Source organism: Oryzias latipes, chromosome 10 (assembly GCF_053564925.1).
Source record: "Oryzias latipes strain Hd-rR chromosome 10, Olatipes_Hd-rR_3.1".
Classification (NCBI taxonomy): domain Eukaryota; kingdom Metazoa; phylum Chordata; class Actinopteri; order Beloniformes; family Adrianichthyidae; genus Oryzias; species Oryzias latipes.
The window spans coordinates 34739813-34766677 of record NC_136246.1 but is presented as its reverse complement, the minus strand read 5'-3'; the positions used below and the strand labels follow the sequence as shown (position 1 = coordinate 34766677).

The window sequence follows — 26865 nt, the reverse complement described above, 5'->3', positions numbered from 1 at the left end:
ACATCATGACGCATTCACGCCAAAGTTGCACCGACTTTTTTGAAAGTAAAATAACTATGTCAGACAACTACGTGTTATTTTTAAGTTGAATGAACCCAAAATACTGATTTATTTTCACCAAACTAAATAATTAAGTTAGAACAACGTAAAAACGTTCTTTCCAACTACAGCCCAGATACTCTTTTTAGAGTGTATGCACCACGATCGGATCAAGAATCGGCATAACCACCTTTCTCCAGAACTTTTGGGGCTGATCGGGTCTGAGTATTCTGATCGGCGTGTTTACATGACGCGTTTTATTCTGATCAGACGTTCAATCTGATGACTTTTGTCCAGGTAGACGCAGCTACGGCTGATGTTCTGAAGTTGAATCATAGAAACTGGACCTCTGAAGCTTTTGAGGCCCAGAATGATCGAACCCTGGACACACGCACCCGCAGAGTCCCGCTTAAGCAGAATGGACAACTGTGGCAGCAGAACCCAAAATGTGATGTGCACGCACGCACGCACGCACGCACGCACGCACGCGGACGCAGGTCGGAAGAGGTTAAAAGTTCTTTCAATCACGTGACATCTGATAACAAAATAAATATAAAAGCAGCTTTTCTAATTTTTAACTGAAAAATACTTCAATAAATGATCATTTTTAAGTGATCACGTGTTTTTCAAGTGAAAAGAGCGCACTGCGCATGTCCGTTTGAAATGTAGCTGCCTTTACGTGATGTCGGAAAATACAGTTAAATTCTGAAGTCCTGGAGTTTTTAGTTTTGAGTCACAAGTTTTATTCAAAAGAAACATTCATCATTCAGATTCCTAAAGGACGGATGTACTCAGCAGAAACCAGACCGTTCGGACTTGGATCTGGTCTTTCTAGTCCCAGTTTTTGAAGTTTGGTCTCTTTTATGTTTTTACATCCTGCTTTAATATTTGAAGTGATTTCAGCTCCATCGAAGTGTTTTATGAACTCTGACGTCTGGGTTCTGCTCTGGTTCTGTTTTGGATCGTCTCTGGTTCTGCTATGGTTGATTTTGTTCGGCACTGTTCTGTGTGTTTTGCCCATCTTTCCAGAACAGCATTTTCGTGTCAGTTCACTGGAAACCGTTCCCGGCCCGCTCGCTCCTTTGTGGACGTGTCTGGAGGAACTGAACCGGTTCGTGTTCTCTTTATTTTTCCCCTGGATCATTAGAACGGAAGAACCCGGAATCACTGAGCTCTGAGGTGATTCCATTGAAAAATAAAACCCACTGGTGCCGAAAGTTACGGACTGTCTTCGAAGGCATCATCAGTAAGCTCCGCCCCCAGCGTCAGAGTTTCTTTGGTCCGGTTTGAAAGTTTGAGGAGCGGCGCAGCGGCGGCGGAGGACTCGAACCCGCGGCGGCCGGCGGAGGAATGGGCTGCAGCCACAGTAAGGTGAGGAGTTCCGGACCCGGAGGAGCGGTTCCGGTAGAACCGCGGCTCTGCGGAGCGCGCGGGAGGAACGGAGGCCCGCGGAGGAGCGGCGTCACGAGCATCTGTTTGTAATCTGTGCCCCCCCACCCCCCGCTTCCCGAACACCGTCGGAGGCCCGCTTACCTGCTGGCGGTAACCCCCCTCCCGTGTCTGGTTCGAGTTCGGTTCTGAAGGTTTTGACCCACCGGGTCGGTCATGGGAATTGACCCCGCAGCTCCTCCGGCTGCGTCAGAGCTGGACGCGGGTTCCTCCTGGTCCTGCGTTGAGCTGCAGGCCCCCCCGCGGGGGTTCTGGGCGGTACGGGGTCGGACCTCTGAAGGTCACCCAGCCTGAGCCGGATCAGGTCTAGAACCGGTACCAGGTGACCCATGTTCTGGTTTGGTTCTGAATCAGCTGAAGTCTGGAGGGGGAGGGGGGGGTGCAGAGGTCATGAACGTCTCACCTCCTCTGTGGTCTCAGTCTCCTCAGCCGTTCCTCCTCCTGTCTGCTCCAAAGTCCACTTCCTGATGAACCTCAGAACCTCTGGAGGTTCTGCGGGCCGATGACGGCGGTCTTCTTCTTCTGCCACCTTTCTCGTCCGTTTGAGACAGGAAGTAGTGAGGGAGCGCAGAACTAAAGGTTCGAGCAGAAGCAGGAAGTGGTGCAGCAGTTCAGTCTGGTGTTCGTGTAGCGGCCCGCCGGCAGAGCCGGTTCTTGGACTTGAACACTTGAGCTGGGAACAGTTCTGGAGCTCCTTTGTTGGTTCCAGCCTCCTGCAGGCGGTTCTTCAGGTTTTCTGAGGACTCTGCAGAAAACATGTCCAGATGGTGATGGTTCTTCAGAGTTCTCCTCTTGTTCTGGTTCTGATTAGCTCCACAGATCCACTGATGGTTCCGTTCAACAAAAATGCGGCGAGGACCTCCGGTTTGCAGAAACGTCGGTCTTTGAGCAACACAGGTGAGCTCCTCCCAACCAATCAGAGTCCACGATGAACAACGCAGATTCAGATTCAGATTTAGCCCCGAGGAGAATCCAGCCGGAAACATCAGGACGGTTGACGGCTCCAAACTGACGTCTCCTGTTCCCATCAGCTGATCCGGGACGTCTCCTATTCCCATCAGCTGATCTGGGACGTTTCCTGTCCCATCAGCTGATCCGGGACGTTTCCTGTTCCCATCAGCTGATCCGGGACGTTTCTTGTTCCCATCAGCTGATCCGGGACGTTTCCTGTCCCATCAGCTGATCCGGGACGTTTCCTGTTCCCATCAGCTGATCCGGGACGTTTCTTGTTCCCATCAGCTGATACGGGACGTTTCCCGTTCCCATCAGCTGATCCGGGACGTTTCCCGTTCCCATCAGCTGATCCGGGACGTTTCTTCTTCCCATCAGCTGATTCGGGACGTTTCCTGTCCCATCAGCTGATACGGGACGTTTCCTGTCCCATCAGCTGATACGGGACGTTTCCCGTTCCCATCAGCTGATCCGGGACGTCTTCTGTCCCATCAGCTGATCCGGGACGTTTCCTGTTCCCATCAGCTGACCTGGGACATTTCCTGTCCCATCAGCTGATCCGGGACGTTTCCTGTCCCATCAGCTGACCCGGGACGTTTCCTATCCCATCAGCTGACCTGGGACATTTCCTGTCCCATCAGCTGATCCGGGACGTTTCCTGTTCCCATCAGCTGATCTGGGACGTTTCCTGTTCCCATCATCTGATCCGGGACGTCTCCCGTTCCCATCAGCTGATCCGGGACGTCTCCCGTTCCCATCAGCTGATCCGGGACGTTTCCTGTTCCCATCAGCTGATCCCGGACGTTTCCTGTCCCATCAGCTGATCCGGGACGTTTCCTGTCCCATCAGCTGATCCGGGACGTCTCCTGTTCCCATCAGCTGATCCGGGACGTCTCCTGTTCCCATCAGCTGATCCGGGACGTTTCCTGTTCCCATCAACTGATCCGGGACGTTTCCTGTTCCCATCAGCTGATCCGGGACGTTTCCTGTTCCCATCAGCTGATCCGGGACGTTTCCTGTTCCCATCAGCTGATCCGGGACGTTTCCTGTTCCCATCAGCTGATCCGGGACGTCTCCTGTTCCCATCATCTGATCCGGGACGTCTCCTATTCCCATCAGCTGATCCGGGACGTTTCCTGTCCCATCAGCTGATCCGGGACGTCTCCTGTTCCCATCAGCTGATCCGGGACGTTTCCTGTCCCATCAGCTGATCCGGGACGTCTCCTGTTCCCATCTGCTGATTCGGGACGTTTCCTGTTCCCATCAGCTGATCCGGGACGTTTCCTGTCCCATCAGCTGATCCGGGACGTTCCCTGGTTCCTCCCACGTCTTTCTCCAGAGCGATTCTTAACCGTCGAAGCGTCACAGAGACGGTCGTCACTCGTTTTTTCGCTGGAGTCCGTTCCTCAAAGTGAGCTGGATCTGGTGAAATCAGGAATTATTGATGTTTTAAGGCCGTAGGACTCCTCCCACTTTTCTCTCATAGGTTGAAAAACAACGATCATCTCTGCAATATGATTCCATTCTGCAGTGACATGAGAGGCGGCAGCCAATCAGGACGCACCCTAAAATAATGAAAGAAAAACGGCGTGGAAACGTCTGCAGGAGCTTCAAATGCCTCCAATCATTTATTGTCTTTAAAAAATAGAGAAAAGAATCCAAATCTGCTGGAAATAGTTTAGATTTAGAAAAATCTGGCTGATATTTTCAAATCGGCGTGATTCCCTCATGTCCTTCACTGAATCATGATGAAGGACCGGGGTTGAGTCCGGACGGACATCCGACCCGTGAGTCTCTGAGGATCCGTGAAAGCTGTGGTTGGATGGGGGTCCTACGGGGTTGGATGGGGTTGGATGGGGGTCCTACAGGGTTGGATGGGGTTGGATGGGGGTCCTACGGGGTTGGATGGGGGTCCTACGGGGTTGGATGGGGGTCCTACGGGGTTGGATGGGGTTGGATGGGGGTCCTACAGGGTTGGATGGGGTTGGATGGGGGTCCTACAGGGTTGGATGGGGGTCCTACGGGGTTGGATGGGGGTTGGATGGGGGTCCTACGGGGTTGGATGCGGTTGGATGGGGGTCCTACGGGGTTGGATGGGGGTCCTACGGGGTTGGATGGGGGTCCTACGGGGTTGGATGGGGGTTGGATGGGGGTCCTACGGGGTTGGATGCGGTTGGATGGGGGTCCTACGGGGTTGGATGGGGGTCCTACGGGGTTGGATGGGGTTGGATGGGGGTCCTACGGGGTTGAATGGGGTTGGATTGGGGTTGGATGGGGGTCCTACGGGGTTGGATGGGGTTGGATGGGGGTCCTACGGGGTTGGATGAGGGTCCTACGGGGTTGGATGGGGGTTGGATGGGGGTCCTACGGGGTTGGATGGGGGTCCTACGGGGTTGGATGGGGGTTGGATGGGGGTCCTATGGGTTGGATGGGGTTGGATGGGGGTCCTACGGGGTTGGATGGGGGTCCTACGGGGTTGGATGGGGGTCCTACGGGGTTGGATGGGGTTGGATGGGGGTCCTACGGGGTTGGATGGGGTTGGATGGGGGTCCTACAGGGTTGGATGGGGTTGGATGGGGGTCCTACAGGGTTGGATGGGGGTCCTACGGGGTTGGATGGGGGTCCTACGGGGTTGGATGGGGGTTGGATGGGGGTCCTATGGGTTGGATGGGGGTTGGATGGGGTTGGATGGGGGTCCTATGGGGTTGGATGGGGTTGGATGGGGGTCCTACGGCGTTGGATGGGGGTCCTACGGGGTTGGATGGGGGTCCTACGGGGTTGGATGGGGTTGGATGGGGGGCCTACAGGGTTGGATGGGGTTGGATGGGGGTCCTACGGGGTTGGATGGGGGTCCTACGGGGTTGGATGGGGGTCCTACGGGGTTGGATGGGGTTGGATGGGGGTCCTACGGGGTTGGATGCGGTTGGATGGGGGTCCTACGGGGTTGGATGGGGTTGGATGGGGGTTGGATGGGGGTCCTACGGGGTTGGATGGGGGTCCTACGGGGTTGGATGGGGGTTGGATGGGGGTCCTACGGGGTTGGATGGGGGTCCTACGGGGTTGGATGGGGGTTGGATGGGGGTCCTACGGGGTTGGATGGGGGTCCTATGGTTTGGATGGGGTTGGATGGGGGTCCTATGGGGTTGGATGGGGGTCCTACGGGGTTGGATGGGGGTTGGATGGGGGTCCTACGGGGTTGGATGAGGGTCCTACGGGGTTGGATGGGGGTCCTATGGGGTTGGATGGGGTTGGATGGGGGTCCTACGGGGTTGGATGAGGGTCCTACGGGGTTGGATGGGGGTTGGATGGGGTTGGATGGGGGTCCTACGGGGTTGGATGGGGGTCCTATGGGGTTGGATGGGGGTTGGATGGGGGTCCTATGGGGTTGGATGGGGGTTGGATGGGGGTCCTACGGGGTTGGATGGGGTTGGATGGGGGTCCTACGGGGTTGGATGAGGGTCCTACGGGGTTGGATGGGGGTTGGATGGGGGTCCTATGGGTTGGATGGGGGTTGGATGGGGTTGGATGGGGGTCCTACGGGGTTGGATGGGGGTCCTATGGGGTTGGATGGGGGTTGGATGGGGTTGGATGGGGGTCCTACGGGGTTGGATGGGGGTTGGATGGGGGTTGGATGGGGGTCCTACGGGGTTGGATGGGGGTCCTACGGGGTCCTACGGGGTTGGATGCAGCTGCTGCCGTTGGAGGAGCAGTCGTTGTGATGTTTGTGTGCAGGTTGTGTAACTTCAAAGTAAATCTGAGATTAGCTGAGATTAGCAGCAGACTGCGGTCGCATGCCCCAGCGTCTGACCGCAGCACAGTCTGCAGTTCCTCAGCCAAACGCTGAGTCATGCCGAGTCATGAGTGACTCACAGGAATCCGGGCTCCTGTTTCAGGCTCACACCTTTCCAGGTGTTTCCTCTGACAGAGAAGGCGGCGCCGTTTATGGCGTTGGTGTGTCCAGAATGCTGCGATTGAACGCTGTTCTGAAGGTCTTACGATGACGCAAGTACGTTTCTGCAGAAAATAGAACCAGACCAGAACAAGCCTGTTGGGTTCTCCAGGGATCCAGGTGACGGCACCCAAATTCTGCTCCGTTTCAAAAAAGGGATGAAAAGGATTCACAACGAAAAAACAAACAAAAAAACAAACACAAATGTCAAACAAACAAACAAACCAACATTTGGACGTCATCAAACCCGTTTCAAGTTGGACCTGGAGCCTCCAGTGGTCGTTGGAGGAACTGCAGCTCTTGTTATTGTGAGCATGGAGGCTTTTTAAAGAGATGAGGAGAAAGAACAGGAAGAATGCTGCTGAACCTGAAAGACGTTTGTGGGCGGAGCCAAATTCTAAATGCTAACCAAAGACAAATAAACATGCTAGCCGTATAGCAGCTTTTTTATTGTAGGTTTACTCACATTTGATTGATCAAACAAGAAGAAAAGAATTGAAACCTGGAGTGAAAAAGTAAAACGGCTCAATTGAGGCGTTGGTGCAGATCTTTGGAGAAGTTCTGAACCCAAACGGACTTTATTCCATCCAGGCCTGATTCTGTGGTTCTGTTCCTTTTTTTTTTTTAGCCCCCGTGACTCTGGTCAAGGACCCTCTTGACGGTCTATTGAGCTCCAGCAGCTGTTGGTTTGAAGCTGTTCCTGGTTGATTCAGGTCTGGACTGTTCCATGTAGACCTCGTCTGGCTGCTGGACCTTCATCTGGTCTAACAGACTTAGCTGCTGGTTTGACCGTGCATCATGTCACTGGTGGGAACATCTGTCCTCCAGACAGAAGGCCCGTCTGGACCTGAGGACTTCACAGAGCCACACCCCAGAACTTCTGCTGCTGGTTTGCAGCCCAGAACCCCGAGGATCCTCCAGAGGAGAACTTCTCTTTCTAGAGAGTCTGAACTCCAACCAACCGACAGGAGCTTTGGCTCCACTCCTCACAGGAAGGCATGATGGCAGGTCAAAGGTCGCCAGGTCAAAAATGGAGGCTGCAGCTGAGGAGACCTTCTGGAGATGTTTCATCCTGTTTTTGGAGAAGCTGGGGTCAAAGGTCCTGCTGGAAGGAAGGAAGGAAGATGAAGATGTTTCTGCAGATGACGTGCAGAGGAACATCTCAGGACTCGTGAAGAAACTGATCAAGCGAACGCCGCTTCAACAGGAACATCAAACGGGTTCATGTCAAAGGACCTGAAGGAAGTTCTGACTCCACAGAAGTCCAGTAAAACTCCAGTTTAGTTTAGGATGGAAAAGGATTTTCCTGAACGACGTGGAGGAGAATCTGTTCCTGAACACGACCACCACGCCTCCTGAGGAGCATCCGTCTGTTCTGGATCTGCTCCAACCTGTCCTCATCCTGGAGACCGCTCCATCCACAGCAGTCCACTGACGTTTAGCCACGCCCCCTGAACTTAATATTAGCCAATTGGGGCACTGCAGCCGCTCTGCTGTGAGGTGAGCATTTCTGCGACGTGACGTTCAGACAAGCGGAGCCTCAGCTCTGATTTATAGCCTTTAAAACAGCCGAGGCCCCACCAGGACTCCTCCTGCTCCTCCTCCTGCTCCTCCTCCTGCTCCTCCTCCTCCTGAGAGCGGCTTCTTTTTACGAGGCTGAAGCAGGAATATGTCTGGGTTCAGCTCACAGTTTAAAATAAGTTGGTGTTTAGAGCAGAGTGTGTGTACATGTTTGTGTACTTTGTGTGCACGTGTGTTCCTGCAGAGGTTGTGCAGAAAACGGCGCTAAAGCGTCGGTCCTGAACGTTTCCACACGGTTCCATCCTGAAGCGTGTTTGTCACATGTTCCAGACATCGCATGACTGCAGGAATGAAAACAACAACCGTTACATGATACGAACACGACTACACACACACACACACACACACACACACACACACACACACACACACACACACACACACACACACACACACACACACACACACACACACACACACACACACACACACACACACACACACACACACACACACACACACACACACACACACTGTCATAGTTTCACCATCCAGCCATAACTCAACTAGATCTTCTAGATCTGAAATTGTGTTGATTTCTTTGAGTTGTGCGTTTAGAACAGTGTTTTTTGTTCAGATTGTTAATTGATGTTTTTCACTTGGGGGGTGGGGGTCGGATATCTGATACCAGAGCTCTTTATTGGATCACAACAGAACCGACAAATGTGTTTAAAAGCCTTGGAGAGAACTTCCTGTTGGTTTCTACTAACTTTTCCTTTTCTGGTGGGTTGGGGGGGGGGTTGAGTTGGGGGGCATTCATGTGTAGGAAAGTGTCAAATATTCAGTTTCTGATTCTCTGTGTTGACAGAAGAAAGGCAGGAAAGCAGAGAGGAGGAGTCAGAGCAGCCGCAGAGATGAAGGTGAGTTCCTACGGAAACGTCATCGTTCAGACGGCGGTTTTTCTGGCCTTTGACCACAGTGATGTCACTTCCTGTTTTCCTCACATTCCTAAAGAATGAAATATCTCTGCTGCTGTTGGTGATCAGTCTGTTCTTTAGAAATGACACCAAACACATCAACTTTGGTTCACTTAGAAGGTTATTTCACAATAAACAACCAGGAAGTGTGTTTTCTACGCTCACTTTCAAAAGAAAAGTCTTGTACGTCTGATAAGCTCAACGAAAAAAAAACTTTAGATCTACAAACGAAATTTAGTTCATTTTGGTTTTGATCTTTTTCTTTGTGACTGGATTTATTTTTTATTTGGCACATTGAGGATTAATGTAATCTTTTCTGACATTTCAATCTTCACCTACTTTAGATTATGTTTGCTAAAACGGTAAGCCAACTGATCAAATGTGATCTGGTGGATCTACAGACCTGATTTCACATTTGACCTCCTGGTGGATCTGCCAAATTCATTTCGAATGTGATCTGGTGGATCTGTAGACTTTATTTTAAATCTGATCTGGTGGATCTGAAAACCTCATTTCAAATGTGATCTGGTACATCTGCAGACCTAATTTGAGATGTGCTTTGGTGGATCTGTAGACCTGATTTCAGATGTAATCTGGTGGATCTGAAAACCTCATTTCAAATGTGATCTGGTGGACCTGCAGACCTAATTTGAGATGTGATTTGGTGGATATACAGACCTGATTTTAAATGTGATTTGGTGGATCTGCGGACGTTATTTAAAATGCGATCTGGTGGATCTGAGGACCTAATTTCAAATGTGATCGGGTGGATCTGCCGACTTTATTTCAAATGTGATCTGGTGGACCCGCCAACTTTATTTCAAATGTAATCTGGTGGATCTGCAGACTTTATTTCAGATGTGATCTGGTGGATCTGTAGATTTTTTTCTCAAATGGGATCTGGTGGATCTGTAGACCTGATTTTAAATGTGATCTGGTGGATATTCAATTCAATTTTTGTTTAGCCAAAATTCACAACAGTCGTCTCAATTGGCTTTGTATCATTAATTGAAAAAGTGAAAGATAAAATCAGAAGGATCATAAATACATAGAATTCAATATGAAAATACTAGAATGAACTAACAAACTGACTAAACTAAACTGGTCATCTCCTTGCTCTTAGACCCCCCTTCTCTGTAAGGAAAAACAAAAAATAAACGGATTCCAGAAAAAACAAAGAAACCTCAGGGGTGCCCACATGAAGGAGGGATCCTCCCCCAGGACGGACAGGCGATTTACCAGAACTCATAGAGAAGAATTAACTTATCTAAATCTATAACTACATATTTAAAGTCCAGCAGACGAGCTTCATCCAGCTGTGGTTGGGGGGACAGTCAAAGGCGCGAGTCGAGCCGGAGACAGGAACCACAGCCAGGTGTAGGAGCAGGAGCAGAGACGAGGTACTCGGTCAGGAACTGGAGCACGGATGAACCAACTGGAGTCTGGAAGCACTTCCACTCCCCAGGAGGGGAAAGAGGAAAAGAGGGACAATACATGAATCACTGCACCAAACAGAGGCATGGAGAACTAAATGATGAATAATGATCAAGAATAGAGGAGAGGAAGGGTAGAAGTAGATGAGAAAAGAAGACAGAACCCCAGAGCACCATAGTTACCCCAGCTTCAACTTCTAGCAGCCTTTAAAACAAATAGTTATTGTTATTAAGTTTAATTTAAACAAACTAACATTAAGTTAAATAATCTCTGAATACTAACTAGTCTGACAATAATCCTGTCCACAGAGGAATGTTTTCAGTCTAGCTTTGAATGTAGAAACTGAGTCGGCCTCTCTTATATGAGCTGGGAGTTTATTCCATAAAACAGGGGCTTGGTGGCTAAACGCTCTACCTCCAACCGTACTTTTATTAATTCTAGGAACCACAAGCAGTCCTGCATTTAGTGAGTGCAGTGTTCTGATTGGATGGTAAGGGACTATGAGGTCCTTAATATAGGACGGGGCCATTCCATGTAAGGCCTTATAGGTTAACAGGAGGATCTTGAACTAGATTCTAGAATCAACTGGGATCCAGTGAAGTGAAACTAACACAGGAGTGATGTGATCTCTTCTGCTGGTTCCAGCTAACAATCTAGCTGCTGCGTTCTGAACAAGCTGGAGACTTCTTAAGGAACTCTTAGGACACGCTGCTAACAAGGAGTTACAGTAATCCAGTCTAGACGTAACAAATGCATGGATGAGTTTTTCAGCATCACTCTTAGAAAGTAGATTTCTGATCTTAGCAATATTCCGCAGGTGAAAAAAGGCGGTTCTACACGCCTGAGATATGTGAGCCTTAAATGATAAATCCTGGTCAAGTAAAACCCCAAGGTTTCTAACTGTGGAATTGGGGGCTATACTTATACCATCCAGGGAGACTATCTGAGCAGACAGAGCATCTCTGAGGTTTTTAGGACCAAGTATAATGACCTCAGTTTTTTCTGGGTTCAAGAGGAGGTAATTAATTGTCATCCAGGTCTTGATGTCACTGATGCAGGCGTTCAGTTTCTCTATATCCTCATTCTGGTCAGTTTTCATGGATAAATAGAACACATCTAGGGTTGTGCTGATGGACGATGCCATTGTCCATCGTGATGGGTGACTGACATCACGATGGAGAGACACCGTAAGCCGTGATTACATGAACAAAATATCTTGATCGATCAATGGTTGGATTAGAATTCAACCGTGTAAATGGGACCAGAAAAACTTTTTCAGAATATAACAAACGTTCACATGGTCATACTTTCGGATGGAATAAATCATTCGCACATGTGCAGTAGTGTTTGAAATACAGGAAGAGGAAATTAGCTCCGCCGAGCGGCTACATACATAGACATGTCAGCTCCGTAATATGTTAGATGATCTTCTAAACATGCTTTTATTATTTTTATGGTTATCATGAAGCCTCATTTTCATAATTGATGATTTTCATCATTTTAATTTTAATCTGTGTAGTCACTGCTTTTTCTGTTGAAGAACGGAGCCGGAAAGAAGCCCGTGTAGCAGGATGCTAACACGGGCTAACAACATTTAGCCTTTGATGAACATAAAATCCATGCTGGAAATGCTGCAATCTGCAGCTAGGCTGAACGTAAATATGTGGGAATAACATCAGCCTATAAGTATCCCACATGTAACAAAGCATCCTCCCTTCCCCTCAAACAAAGCTGTAAGTCCGTCTGCTCTGCTAGAGACACGGTCGCTCGCTCCACCGGTCCACCTGACTTAGTGCGGGAGGAGCGGACTACTTCTTTTCTAATTCTATTTTTTTGTTAAAGTCACTTCCCTCAGTTTATACTGGATCACCGCGAATGAGTCATTAGTTGGGAAATAAAATAAAATAATAAAGTGAAATAACGAATAATAATTATACAACAACGATATCATCATCCATCCCGATGGTTTACTGCAAACATTGTCAACTGCCAATTTAAGGGACATTGCCCAACCATAATATCATGTGCATAACAATGAAAATTAATGCTGTGTTTCCTGATTATGTTTCATGGGGTAGCATTAGGGTTGTGCCGATGGACGATACCATCGTCCATCGTGATGGGTGAGTGACATCCCGATGGAGAGACACCATCGTGATGCCACGCCCCCGCCACGCTGCGAGTCGACGTCATAAGCCGCGGTTACATGTGAAAAATATCTTGATGGGATCAATGGTCGGATTACAATCCAACCGTGTAGATGGGCCCAGAAAAATGTTTTCAGAATATAACAAACGTTCACTAAGGTCACACTTTCTGTCGGAATAAATCATTCGCACACGCGCAGTAGGGTTTAAAAACCGGAAGAGGATGTGAGTTCCGCCGAGCGGTTATTTTTTTTTTCAAACTTTATTGAATGTAACAATTCAATACAAAACAATGTTAAACAGCGCCGAGCAGCTATATACATTGACATGTCAGCTCGGTAATATACGAGACGATCTTCTAAACATTCTTTTAATAATGTTACGGTTATTATGAAACACCTGTTCGCTCATCATTTGAATTTTAATCCGTGTGGTCAGTGCTTTTTCTGAACGGAGCCGGAAAGAAGCCAGGATTAGCAGTATGCTAACACGGGCTAACAACATTAGCTTTGGGAGGCGCTGCAATCTGGATCCTGGCTGCACGTAAACATTTGGGGATAACATCAGCCTTTATTTAGTCGGGACACGACTGGAAACACAAATCCACGTGATTGTTTCAACGGTTTCTAAGGACTGAGCGACATTTCTGCTTTAAAGCTTACAACGCCCCAAAGCGCTGTGTGTGTGCTGACGATCTGAGCTGTGCTCAGACACACACATTTAGACCCGGTCCTGAGTTCGGTAGCTCGTACCCCTAGAGCTGCGGGACGGATCGCAGTCTTAAATCTCCCACACATAGCGCTCATGTAACAGAGCACCCCCCCCCCCTTCCCATCAAACACAAAGCTGTAAGTCCGCGCTCCGCCGGTCCACTTCACTAATTAAGTGCAGGAGCGGACCACTTTTCTATTTTGTTTGTTACTTTTTTTGTTAAAGTCACTTCCCTCAGTTTATATTGGATCATCGCGGATGAGTCATTAATTGGGAAATAAAATAAAGAAAGTAATAAAGTAAAATAACGAATAGCAATTATATAAGAACGAAAATTTTAAAAATAGCCCCCCCCCCGGACGATATCATCGTCCATCCCGATGGTTGACAGCAAACATCGTCAACGGCCAATTTAGGGGACATCGCCCAACCCTAGGTAGCATATAAAGCGTAAACAGCATTGGTCCTAAGACTGAGCCCTGTGGGACTCCATAGTTAACTTGAGTGCACTGAGAGGAATGTCCATTTACATTAATGAACTGATACCTATGGGACAGATAGGATTTAAACCACTGGAGAGCAGATCCTCTGATCCCTATGTCCTGCTCTAATCTATGGAGTAAAATACCGTGGTCGATAGTGTCAAAGGCTGCACTGAGGTCCAACAGGACCAGAATAGAAAGTAGTCCCTTTTCTGAGGCCAGTAACAAGTCATTAGAGACTCTAACTAGTGCAGTTTCCGTACTGTGGTGGGGTCTAAACCCCGACTGAAAGTCTTCAAAGTGGCTGTTGTCCTGTAGGTGGCAGTAAAGCTGCTTAACTACAACTCTTTCTAGGATTTTAGAAATAAAGGGCAGGTTTGATATCGGTCTATAGTTGGCCAAGATGCTAGGATCCAAACTGGGCTTTTTCAGAAGAGGTTTAACAACTGCATATTTAAAAGACTGTGGCACGTAACCCGTTTCCAGAGAGGCATTTATCATTGTTAATATGGGATCATTAATTAGGGGAAAAGTTTCTTTAAAAAGTCTAGTGGGAATTGGGTCTAACAGACACGTTGAGGATTTGGAGGACGTAATAATTGATGTTATTTCCGCTTGATCCACAGCAGTGAAGCAGTCTAATGTTACAGAGGTTTCTATGGATGCTTCCATTTCTACCGCTTCAGCCTGTTCTGGGCTGATAGTAGGAATAACTTGATTTAACTTATGTCTAATATTTGAGATTTTACTGTCGAAAAATGTAAGAAAATCATCAGAGCTGAGAGAAACAGGAACATGTGGTTCTACTGAGCTCTGACTGCGAGTTAATTTAGCAATAGTGCTAAAAAGAAATCTTGGGTTGTTTCCATTCTCTGATATTAAGGTTGAATAGTACTGGCTTCTAGCTCTACGCAGAGCTTTTTTATAATTTAATAGGCTATGTTTCCAGATATCCAGAGACTGCTCTGAACCGGAGCGGCGCCATTCTCTTTCCAACTTACGGGTTTCTTGTTTAAGAGAACGAGTTTCAGCGTTAAACCACGGTGCTACTCGGTTTTGTCTGACGAACTTAGGTTTCAAGGGGGCAACAACATGGAGTGTACTCCTGAGGGCTTGTAAGGCATCATTAACAAAGTGGTCATTTATACTAGGACTGATACTATGGGAGCTGGTCTCAGAGTATTTTCTCAGAATATCACTAAGTACTGGCTGAACTGTGTGTTTAAACTCAGACACAGAACGGTCAGTTAAGGTTCTTCTAAGCTGTTTCTTATTCACTGGGGCAGAAGGATGTTCCAGTGTAAACTGGAAGGTAATCAGAAAGTGATCAGAAATGATGGGGTTAAGAGGAAGGACACTCAGCTGGCTGATCTCTATCCCATGGGTTAGAACAAGGTCCAGGGTGTGCTTATGACAGTGAGTGGGTTCATTCACACTTTGGGTGAAACCAACATCATCTAATAAAGCTGCAAAAGCCTTTCCTAGGCAGTCACTGGGGTCATCAACATGGATATTAAAATCCCCTAATATTATAATTTGATCAGAATCTAAGACAATAGTCGATAGGAAGTCGGAAAACTCAGTTAAAAATTCTGAATATGGGTCGGGGGGGCGATAAATAATTATGAGTAAAACAGGTTTTCGAGTCTTCCTGTTTGGGTGATTTATAGACAATATGATGCTTTCAAATGAATTATAAGCATTTTTAACTTTAGGGCTGAGAAGTAAGCTAGACTGTGATATTACTGCCAAACCACCTCCTTTCCCTGAAATCCTGGATTTCTGATAGTTAGCATAAGTGGGGGGGGTTGCTTCATTCAATCTAACATAGTCATCCTGATGGAGCCAAGTTTCTGTTAAGGCTAAAAGACTAAGGTTTTTATCAGTAATTAACTCGTTGACTAAGAGGAACTTTGAGGAAATGGATCTAATGTTTAATAAACCACATTTAATTACATCATAATTCTGCTTGTGAGAACTGCTGTCTGTCACTGTAAGGTTTCTATGACGCGCTCCTTTCATTTGTCTTTCAGCACATAAGCTAAAGCTCGGACCTGCTTGACTTTCCCTGCATGGGTTTTGCACCGGCACTAACCCTAAGGGAGGCTCAGAGGAGCGTTTTACACTGCTGCTCTGCGCCCGGGTCTCGTCTCTGTGTTGTCAGGTTAACAGACTAAGGCTAGCAGAAATGTTTCTAGAAAGAAAAGCGGCACCGTCCCGGGTGGGATGGACGCCGTCTCTCCGCATGAGACCGGGCTTCCCCCAAAACGCGCTCCAGTTATCCACAAAACCAACGCCGTTTTCTGGGCACCATCTAGAAAGCCAGCGGTTAAATGATGAAAAGCGGCTGTACATTTCATCACTGACTAAGTTCGGCAGGGGACCAGAGAAAATTACAGTGTCGGACATCGTCTTAGCCAGTTTACACACCGAAGTTACGTTTAACTTAACCACCTCTGACTGTCTCCGTCGGGCATCATTACCGCCTGCGTGAATCACGACTCGACGGAACCTGGACTTACTCTGAGCTAACATCCTAAGGTTCCCCTCGATGTCACCAACTCTGGCCCCCGGATAACACCTGACAGTAGCCGCTGGGAGCTCCACGTTTCTAACTTCAGAAGAGCCTATAACCAGAGTTGAGTGTTCAGCGGGTGTGTCGCTGAGGGGGGAGAACCTATTACTAACGTGGAGTCTCGGGTGCTCTAAGTTTTTGCGTTTAGCACTATGTTTCCTCCCAACCGGTACAAACCCCTGACTGTCTCCCGGCTGTTGGGAGGGCGCTGGGGTGCTAGCTAAGTTAGCCCTGGTAGCGCGGCCCGCGCTACGAGTAACGACCTGGCTAGCCGGCTTAGCTTCCACTGTGCGGAGCCGCGCTTCTAACTGCTCCAGCTTGGCCTCCAAGTCTAACACAAGACTACACTTAACACACCTACCCCTATCTTCACTAAAGGAGGCAGGATCGTCACTAAACATATGGCACATGGGGCAGGAGAGAGGAGGAGAGGCGGAAGGAGTGGTGGCAATGCTAGGTTAGCTAAGGCTAGTAGTGTTTAGGTAAAGAGAAGTGGTTTATTTAGCAAAATGAGAAAAGTGAACAGCAAGCGGTTTAACAGTGGTGAATTCGCTAATAAAAGGTACTAGATGTGAATATTAACCCAGATAACCCTTAGAGTAAGCAATAGTAGTCAGGCTAATGCCAAAGAAGAGAGCAGCGGTCAAACACGACTAACACTGGAAAACGCTCACCCGGAAATGACGTCACAGGAAATGGGTGTCAACGATCCAACCCCCGATTAAGCCAAGTGACCTCGTTGCAGACCTAATTTGAGATGTGATCTGGTGGATCTGTAGACTGAAACTCAGATGTGATCTGGTGGATCCGATTTTCTGGTTGTAATGAAATGTTTGGTTTCATAATTTGTTTGTCAAACTCCTGTTCAGTTTCTTTGATTTTTCTTATGATGTGTAACTCATACTTTGTGCCGTTGCCATGAACACAAAGTTCATGTTTGAGGAGGTTAAGGATCTGAAAATGATCAAACGTTTTATTTGGTTTTTACCAACGCTAAGAATTTTCATGGGTGGGGGGTGTTCACTCCATAATCTGATTATCTTGTTTTTTTGGCTGAAAGGTGAACTCTGACATTTTTCAAGGATTCGGATGTTTTGCTGTCACCCCCCCCCCCCCCCCCCCCCACACACACACACATTCCTGAATAATACTGAATTTGTTTACCTCCAGACCCGTTCAGACTCGCCCCTCATCCCCCGCTCTGGGTTACTTATAAAAATAAGAAAGTGTAGGTTTCTGTGAGGTGAATCCCAGATTTTCAAGTTTTTCTCTCGGATGAAAAAAAAGTTTTTATTTTTTCAGATTTAAGATGAACATAAACAACCTGCAGAGATTGTCCAAAGGTTTGGGTGTGTCTGTGTGTGTGTTTCTGTGGGTGTAGTTCTTTCTGAGCGTTTTTGTGTGTTTAGGCATGTGTGTGTTTCTGCATTACCACCGGTTCGGTGCGTTTGGGGGCGGGCTCAGATCGGCGCTGACGGGGGCGTGTCTCTGCAGGTCGGTGGGCGTCGGCTCATCCGGACGTTTGTCTGGAGAAGCAGCTGGAGCGCTTTGAGTGGCAGCTGAAGATTTTAAAGGAAGTGCTTTCGGCCAATGGGAGCTCGGGGAGGGCGGAGCTACTGAGACAGCACACCGATGAGGAAGTGTGCGCTCTAGTGCTGAGCATCCTCGACAAGGTGGGCGTGGCCAGTTTGTTGTCTTCGCAGCGTGAGCGCATCAGCTGATCTCAGATTGATGTTCTTGTCACCGACCTGCAGGTGAAGGCGGAGACGGCGGCCGACCTGAACGTCCTCCATGAGCAGAAGAGCACCTGTGCTGCTGAGGAGCACGAGAGGCGAGTCCAAGGTACCAGTCCAAAACCAAACCCGAAGGTTCTTTCTCCCGAGGTCGTCTCTGTCCGTGTAAACCCAACATTTTGTTGGACGTTCACATTTAGTGGGGATGCATCAACAGACATTCTTCATCATTTGGGTCAAATCTCCATTTTTGGGTCATGTTTTTGTTTTGGTTCACTTTGGTTCGGTTCAGGGGTGGAACTTACGGACCGGTTCTGGTTCAGAATTGTGGCGTCGAGTACAAAAACACAAACGTAGACCTTTTTACTCAACCACTGGATGTTTTTTGCTTTCTTTAGTCTTTTTTTGTTTCATTTCAGTCTATAATTAACAAACATGAAGGGATGGGGGCGTGGCTAGGATGTACTTTAACTTTCATCTCCTTTGAAGTGTTTTTGAAGTTCTCTTGCACCCCCCAGCTGTGGAAAATGAAGGTTTTCCTTTAACGAGTTAATCTTATTGACGTTAAATTAATTATAACTAAACATCTGATTAATTATTGAATCATGATTTCAGTATTTAGACCAGGGGCGGACCCCCCCCCCCCCCCCCAACCACACAAAAAAGTTTGCCCCCCCTTCTGTAGGGATTGCAAAAATGACAATAAATATTTAAAATGGAATTAAAACAACAATAATAAATTGCTTAGAAACTTTTTTTCATCCTTTCTATTTTGATGGTCTTCCACTCTGGTGTGTTGCCACCCTTCCAAAGTCTTCTGCCCTCCTCCTGCCCCCCATGTAGAATCTTCTAGCCCCGCCCCCTGGTTTAGACCTCACTGGACGGAGTCGGGTTCATTTTCTTTTGATGCGTGACGTTCTGCTGTTCTCCTCTCCTCTGAACAGCGGATCCACCCTTCAATCTGCTTTTCTGCAGATGTTCTGATGGAGGAACAACAGAACCGACTGATTCTGATTCTGTTTCCTGCAGAGCTGCAGAACAAACACCAACAGGACCAAACCCGACTGACCGAGAAGTTCCACGCAGACCAGAGTGTCCTGAAGGTAAACGCGTCCACCAACATCCAAGTTCTCTGAGCTTCAGTTCTCCCTGAAGGGGTTTGGGTCAAACGCAGCCTAAAGTTCTGCCACTCGGAGCTCGGGTTCGTGGAACCGCTGGGATTGATCTCCTAATCTGCCTCGTAGCAGCTGGACTCTCCAGATCCTTCCTCAGATTCAGACTGAAAGACCTTTGTTCAGAGGAAAACCTTTGGAGACCGGTCGGGTCGGGTCAGATCCATCATCTGAAACATCTACAGAGAGGATGAAGGTTCTTCCTGATCCAACAGAAGCTTTGATCATCTCCAGGTTCCAGAGGAACATCTGGAAAACCCTCTGATGGAAAGGAACTTCAGAAAATTCTTCTGCCCAAACCCAAACTTCTCTAAAGTTCTTCCTCACTGGAAGGGTTACAGGTCCACCGATGATGATGAAGATGAGGGAGATGGTCTGGATGGACCTGGACTCGGAGGACAGCAGCTCTGATGCTTCCTCCCTCATCTTCTTCATGAGCTGTGGAGACTGTAAGGTTGATGATCTCCAGCTGAAGCTCTCAGCAGACAGAACCTCTGAGTTTTGAGAGGAAGAGGGTTTTGAACCCTGAACAGACTTCCGGCTGTGAGGGATCCATCTCTGCAGGTCTGGACTCGGTCCCAGACAGCCGCTGAGATGGTCCTCGACCCTCTGCGCTTTCAGACGACACATCCCAGCACATTCTGACCTTCGCGGTCCTCAGTGGTCAGAACCTGACCTGATTTCACGGTTCTGGTGTGGCTGCAGGGTCGAGTGTTGGAGCTGGAGGCGGAGCTGCAGGTCTACAACCAGCTGAAGACCCGCGTGGAAGAGTCCACCTTCAAGAAGGATCTCCAGAGGAACCTCCAGGTGAGGGAGCCTTTTCTGGACCTACAGGCTCCGTAAGTGAAGATGCTTCAGCGTTTCTCCTGTGCCTGTCCAGGAGCGCGGCAGCCCAGGTGCATTCTGGGAGTCTGAGCAGGAGTCGCTGCTGTTTGTGATAGAGATGAAGAGCGCGCGCGTGCAGGAGCAGAGCAGGAAGCTGCAGCAGATGAACCACCTGGTACGTTCCCGCTTCTCCCAGCTTTGCTCCTCACACCTTCCTCCTCCTGAGCCCTGCCTCCTGGTCTCCAGATGGAGAAGAACCAGTCTCTGGAGGACCAGCTGGTCCACGCTCTGCAGCAGAACGAGGACCTGACGGTGCGGATCGACAACTGCCAGACCCTCATTCAGTACGTGGTTCTGAGTTGGTTTTGTGGTTCTGCTTTGGTGGCGTTCTCCAGACCAAATGTTTCCCTCAGACTCCTGAGGAGCACAGGAACTCCTCCAGGAGAGTAACTCCACCTCCACTTCTGCTCCGCAGGCAGCTGACCAAGGAGCAGCTGGACCTGAAGGGGGCGCTGGAGAGGCAGATGACGGTCAACCAGACGCTCTCTCAGGAAAAGGAGCAGCTGGTGTTCAAGCTGAGACATCGAGAGTCGTGTCCCAGCATCCACCTGCCCGCCATGATGCAGGAGATCGCCCCCCGGTGACCTGGCTCCCACCGCGGCTCGGGTCAGGCCCGGCCGCTGAGCCGGAGCCATGCGGACTCGGGTCTGAAGCTGACCAACTGAACTGCGTCTGTTCTTCTCAGCTGGGGCGGGTGGGGGAGGGGGGTTCATTCAGCGCTTCAGGTCTTTGGAGCTTTAGCTCCCGAAACGTCGGCACGGCCATCAAACCCACGGCATCATCTGAAGACAATGACGGCAGACGGCTGTTGCCGTGGCAACACGAAAGTGACACAAAAGTGAGTGGATCATCCGGTGCAGCCGCCGTCCGGAACACAGTTTCTCTGATGGTTCCTTCATGAAGAACTTCTGATGGGCCTCCAAGCGTCATTTCCTGACTGATGCTTGAAGTTCTTGTCTAGTTTTGGCGTTCTCCAGCGGCTTCTCCCTGTAGACGGTTCTCCTCACGGTCCGTGTCCTTCAGCTGCTTTTTCATCTGCAGATCGTGGTTCTGTTCTGCAGGTTCCATGACGCTGACGGTCTCCTGAGGAGGGAGCAGAACCTCTGTAACGAGCAGACCTGCAGACGGTTCTGGTCATCTTCTCTAAAAGCCAAAGATGTTTGTTTTACGGCTGCTAGCGTTGAATTCATCCAAACGGTGGTTTTGTGATTTCCTCGTTTGGGTCCGCGGGTCAAATATGACCTGGTCAGTTCTCCTGCCTTTCTTTGGTTCTCTGGCTCCGTTCTCGGCTCCGGGTTGGAACCATCAACATCTGTAGTTTGAAGCAGCATCACTGCAGGTTCTGCTCATGAGCATCTTCCCTCCCTCCACCAAACACACCTGTGCTCACCTGTTTACCTGGAGGTGACTGAACGGGCCGACACCTCTCCTGGAAGAAACCATTCAGGGTTCAGGGCGATCCCATGTGAGCGGGGAGGAAGATCTGCTGTGATGTCATCAGGCTTTGTTCATTCAAGTAAGTTCTAACGGACGCGTGACGGAGGTTGTTTCCATGGAAACAGATCATCATAGAGAAGCATCAGATCTCCATCCCTCCAGTAATGACAGCACTGATCGTTGCTGATGTGATTGCTGATGTGATTGCTGATCTGTGGCAGAGCTGGCCTCGGTTTGCACATTAAGAACCATGTTGGTGCCAAATGCTGGTTCTGCTGCTGCAAACGCAGAAGCAGCTTCTTTACGGTTTACTTCAGGACTCAAATCCCAACTTTTGCCTTTTACAAACGTCTGAAACCCAGTGGAGTTCAGCTCCTCAGGTCCGGTGTTACGCACCTGCACTTTCCAGCAGAACTGACCAGAACCAGTATTTCGTCTCGTCCTCACAGTCGACTGAGTTTTTTCTTTAAATGTTTTGGATTTCTTGACGGAGAAAAGTTCAGCCGTTTTTCGCCATCGTGTTGATTTTTGGTTTTACCAAATAAAAACTGTAAATATGTGATTGTTGTCGTCATGTTTGGGTGAATGTGACGTTCACCACTGGACAGCGCGCCATGTGGCTGCAATGCTGCCCCCCCATCCGGGGTCCAGCCAGACCCGACCCAGGTTAACTGTCAGAACAGCCATAAACATAAGTTAACAAATAAAATCGACATCATCAGTTGAATTGAAATCATCTGATCACTAATCAAACCCTTTTCGTTTTGAACGGAAGCATCTGAGAGGTTTAATACCAGAAGTGGCCAGTAGGTGGCGGGAGAAGACAGCTGGTGTCTCCCTGGTTCCGTTTTCCGTCATTTTATGAGCCTGTGGTCCGCCGCTGTGGGGCAGTGTTCACCAGGTGGTTGTAACCCTTGTGCTATCCTAGACACTTTAGCGTTGGGAGGTGGGTCATCTAGACCCACTAGACAGTGGTCTGAACCTTTTTTCTTCAATGATTTGTGATCTTCACTGGTGTCCATGGATTACATGAAATCTTTCCACCTTTATCCACCTTTATCATGGTAGGGAGAACACCTCAATGGAAGGGGGGTCACAGGATAGCACAAGGGTTACACCTGAAGCCCCCTCATTTATGTCTTATGGGGGGGAGGGTGGGGGTCATGGTTCCCATGGAAACCAGTCTTGACATTAAACTGGTCTGTCAGGCCTGCATGCGTCCTGAACGTTTGTTTCCTGGACATTTCAGTTGAACGTTTCATCGTCACAAACATTTTTCTCCAAAATAGATGTGAAATTTGACTCCAGGACTTTGGGATGTTTTCCAGTCGCTGACCCGTCCGGTACTCCGTTCTGAGGATGTAAACAAACATCACCAACAACACAACATGGAGCTGAGGACTGACTGCTGTCTAAATGAGCAGGAACTTATATTGCACAGATGAAAAATGCATTTTACACGCCTGAGATATTAATTTATCATTCATTCATCTTTTTGTCCCTTTCTGGGTCACGGGGCTGCTGGAGCCTATCCCGGTCATTTGTGGGTGAAGGCAGGGGACACCGTGGACAGGTTACCAGTCTGTCACAGGGTGGAGTGTCCACACCCACGCACTCTCACAATCACACCTATGGACAATTTATATTAAACAATTAACCTATGAGCATGTTATTGGATGGTGGGAGGAAGCCGGAGACCCCAGAGAAAACCCACCGCTGCACGGGGGAGAACATGCAAACTCCACACAGAAAGGTCCCCCATTGTTGTTCTGGTTCCTGTCCCCCAGCCGGGACTTGAACCAGGGGCGAGGGGTTAGCGCTTTTGTCTCACAAGAGCGCTAACCATTGCACCACCGTGCAGCCCTTATGCCTGAGATATGTGAGCCTTAAATGATAAATCCTGGTCAAGTAAAACCCCAAGGTTTCTAACTGTGGAATTGGGGGCTATACTTACACCATCCAGGGAGACTATCTGATCAGACAGAGCATCTCTGAGGTTTTTAGGACCAAGTATAATGACCTCAGTTTTTTCTGGGTTCAAGAGGAGGTAATTAATTGTCATCCAGGTCTTGATGTCACTGATGCAGGCGTTCAGTTTCTCTATCTGGTCATTCTGGTCAGGCTTCATGGATAAATACAACTGCGTATCGTCGGCATAACAATGAAAATTAATGCTGTGTTTCCTGATTATGTTTCCTAGGGGTAACATATAAAGCGTAAACAGGATCGGTCCCAAGACTGAGCCCTGTGGGACTCCATAGTTGACTCGAGTGCACTGAGAGGACTGTCCATTTAACTGGTACCTATGGGATAAATAGGATTCAAACCACAGTTTCAGTGCTGTGGTGGGGACTGAATCCGGACCTTCCAGGGGTGTGAGTCTGGTTCTGCTGAGCAGCATTTCTGCGGGTCTCTGGGCTGCAGGACAATCACACCACTTGAACTCGAAATCACAATGAAAGCTGCTGAATTCCTCCTTTCAGAGGCGGCGTTGGAGCGCTGGAGGTTAAACTAATAGACGCTAATGGCGCCTGGAATCAAAGGATCCAAATCTGCCAGACAGGCCGATTAACATGTGTGTGTGTGTGTGTGTGGGGGGGGGGGGGGTCAGCTCACTGCCGCCTTTGAGGGGCAGCCCATTGAAGCTGGAGGGGGGGGGCTCTGAGTGGCTTCTGCTGCCACAATTAGAAGCTCCTGAATGGACCGACATTTGTTACCGAAGCTCTGCTGGGTCGGGCCGTTCTGGGTCTGACGGGACCAAAGTCCGGTCTGCATGAGAGTCAGGCCTGCTGCAACACCGGGCCCTCTGTGGAACAGCGCCCCCTGCTGTGGGGATTCTGCTTCCTCAGAACCTTTCAATGCTGAGGAAGCATCCACGCCCCCCCACCCCCCAGGCCTCCAGCCCAAGACGATAAGATGGCTGCTGTTCTGTGTGATGATGTTTCAGCCTCCGTTTAACAAGATGGTTAATACATTAAAACTACAAAGATGGTCATCTTTGAATGTTTCCTCCAATAATCATCAAGTGGTGGAAAAGTATCCATGGATCCCCTCACCTGTCAATCAAACAAACATGCCCCTAAAAATAAACAAATAAAAACAGCTGTTAGGACCCCCCCCCATTACAGTTATGAATAGAAAGAAAAACAACAAAAACTGAGAATATAAATGACAAACACGTGTGTGTGTGAAGTGTGTATGCATGTATGTGTGTGTTTAGTTCATGTGTGTGTGTGTGTTTAATGCATGTGTGTGTTTACTGCATGTGTGTGTGTGTTTAGTGCATGTGAGTGTGTGTGTTAGGTGCATGTGTGAGTGTGTGTTTAGTGCATGTGTGAGTGTGTGTTTAGTGCATGTGTGTGTGTGTTTAGTGCATGTGTGTGTGTGTGTGTGTGTTTAGTGCATGTGTGTGTTTAGTGCATGTGAGTGTGTGTGTTTAGTGCATGTGAGTGTGTGTGTTAGGTGCATGTGTGAGTGTACGTTTAGTGCATGTGAGTGTGTGTGTTAGGTGCATGTGTGAGTGTACGTTTAGTGCATGTGTGAGTGTGTGTTTAGTGCATGTGTGTGTGTGTGTGTGTGTGTGTGTGTTTAGTGCATGTGTGTGTTTAGTGCATGTGTGAGTGTGTGTTTAGTGCATGTGTGTTTAGTGCATGTGTGTCTGTGTGTTTAGTGCATGTGTGTGTGTTTAGTACATGTGTGTGGGTTTAGTGCATGTGTGTGTGTTTAGTGCATGTGTGTGTGTGTTTAGTGCACGTGTGTGTGTGTGTTTAGAGCATGTGTGTGTTTAGAGCATGTGTGTGTTTAGTGCATGTGTGTGTGTTTAGTGCATGTGTGTGGGTTAAGTGCATGTGTGTGTGTGTGTTTAGTGCATGTGTGTGTGTGTGTGTTTAGTGCACGTGTGTGTGTGCGTGTTTAGTGCATGTGTGTGTGTGTTAAGTGCATGTGTGTGTGTGTTTAGTGCATGTGTGTGTTTAGTGCATGTGTGTGTGTTTTAAGTGCATGTGTGAGTGTGTGTGTTTAGTGCATGTGTGTGTGTGGGTTTAGTGCATGTGTGTGTGCGTGTTTAGTGCCTTTGTGTGTGTGTGTTTAGTGCATGTGTGTGTGTGTTTTAATTGCATGTGTGTGTGTGTTTAGTGCATGTGTTTGTGTGTTTAGTGCATGTGTGTGTGTTTAGTGCATGTGTGTTTAGTGCATGTGTGTATGTGTTTAGTGCATGTGTGTGTGTTTAGTGCATGTCTGTGTGTGTGTTTAGTGCATGTATGAGTGTGTGTGTTTAGTGCATGTGTGTGTGTTTAGTGCATGTGTGTGTGTGTTTAGTGCACGTGTGTGTGTGTTTAGTGCATGTGTGTGGGTTAAGTGCATGTGTGTGTGTTTAGTGCACGTGTGTGTGTGTTTAGTGCATGTGGGTGTGTGTGTGTGTGTGTGTGTTTAGTGCATGTGTGTGTTTAGTGCATGTGAGTGTGTGTGTTTAGTGCATGTGAGTGTGTGTTAGGTGCATGTGTGTGTGTGTTTTAGTGCATGTGTGTGTGTGTTAAGTGCATGTGTGTGTGTGTTTTAGTGCATGTGTGAGTGTGTATGTTTAGTGCATGTCTGTGTGTGTTTAGCGCTTGTGTGTGTGTGTGTGTTTAGTGCACGTGTGTGTGTGTTTAGCGCATGTGTGTGTGTGTGTGTTTAGTGCATGTGTGTGTGTTTAGTGCATGTGTGTGTGTGTTTAGTGCACGTGTGTGTGTGTTTAGTGCATGTGTGTGGGTTAAGTGCATGTGTGTGTGTTTAGTGCACGTGTGTGTGTGTTTAGTGCATGTGGGTGTGTGTGTGTGTGTTTAGTGCATGTGTGTGTTTAGTGCATGTGAGTGTGTGTGTTTAGTGCATGTGAGTGTGTGTGTTAGGTGCATGTTTGTGTGTGTTTTAGTGCATGTGTGTGTGTGTTAAGTGCATGTGTGTGTGTGTTTTAGTGCATGTGTGAGTGTGTATGTTTAGTGCATGTGTGTGTGTGTTTAGTGCATGTGTGTGTGTGTGTTTAGTGCACGTGTGTGTGTGTTTAGTGCATGTTTGTGAGTGTGTATGTTTAGTGCATGTGTGTGTGTTTAGCGCATGTGTGTGTGTGTGTGTGTTTAGTGCATGTGTGTGTGTGTGTTTAGTGCATGTGTGTGTGTGTGTTTAGTGCATGTGTGCGTGTGTTTAGCGCATGTGTGTGTGTGTTTAGTGCATGTGTGTGTGTTTAGTGCATGTGTGTGTGTGTTTATCGCATGTGTGTGTGTGTTTTTAGTGCATGTGTGAGTGTGTGTGTTTAGTGCATGTGTGTGTGTGTTTAGTGCATGTGTGTGTGTGTGTGTGTGTGTGTTTAGTACTTGTGTCTGTGCACAAACATCAGTCCTTCAACAAACGTTTGTGTCAGAAAATCTT

General features: G+C 48.3%; 1 protein-coding gene across 1 annotated transcript; it reads left to right on the top strand.

Annotated features, from left to right (window-relative positions):
- Nucleotides 1–1255: 1255 nt before the first annotated feature.
- ccdc69 (coiled-coil domain containing 69) lies at nucleotides 1256–22024 on the top strand. Its single transcript, XM_023959421.2, has 9 exons — nucleotides 1256–1410; nucleotides 8778–8829; nucleotides 17730–17908; nucleotides 17990–18077; nucleotides 18998–19071; nucleotides 19846–19947; nucleotides 20021–20140; nucleotides 20212–20309; nucleotides 20441–22024. The coding sequence occupies exons 1-9, from the start codon at nucleotides 1390–1392 to the stop codon at nucleotides 20607–20609; spliced, it is 903 nt and encodes a 300-aa protein (XP_023815189.1). The 5' UTR covers nucleotides 1256–1389; the 3' UTR covers nucleotides 20610–22024.
- Nucleotides 22025–26865: the final 4841 nt, after the last annotated feature.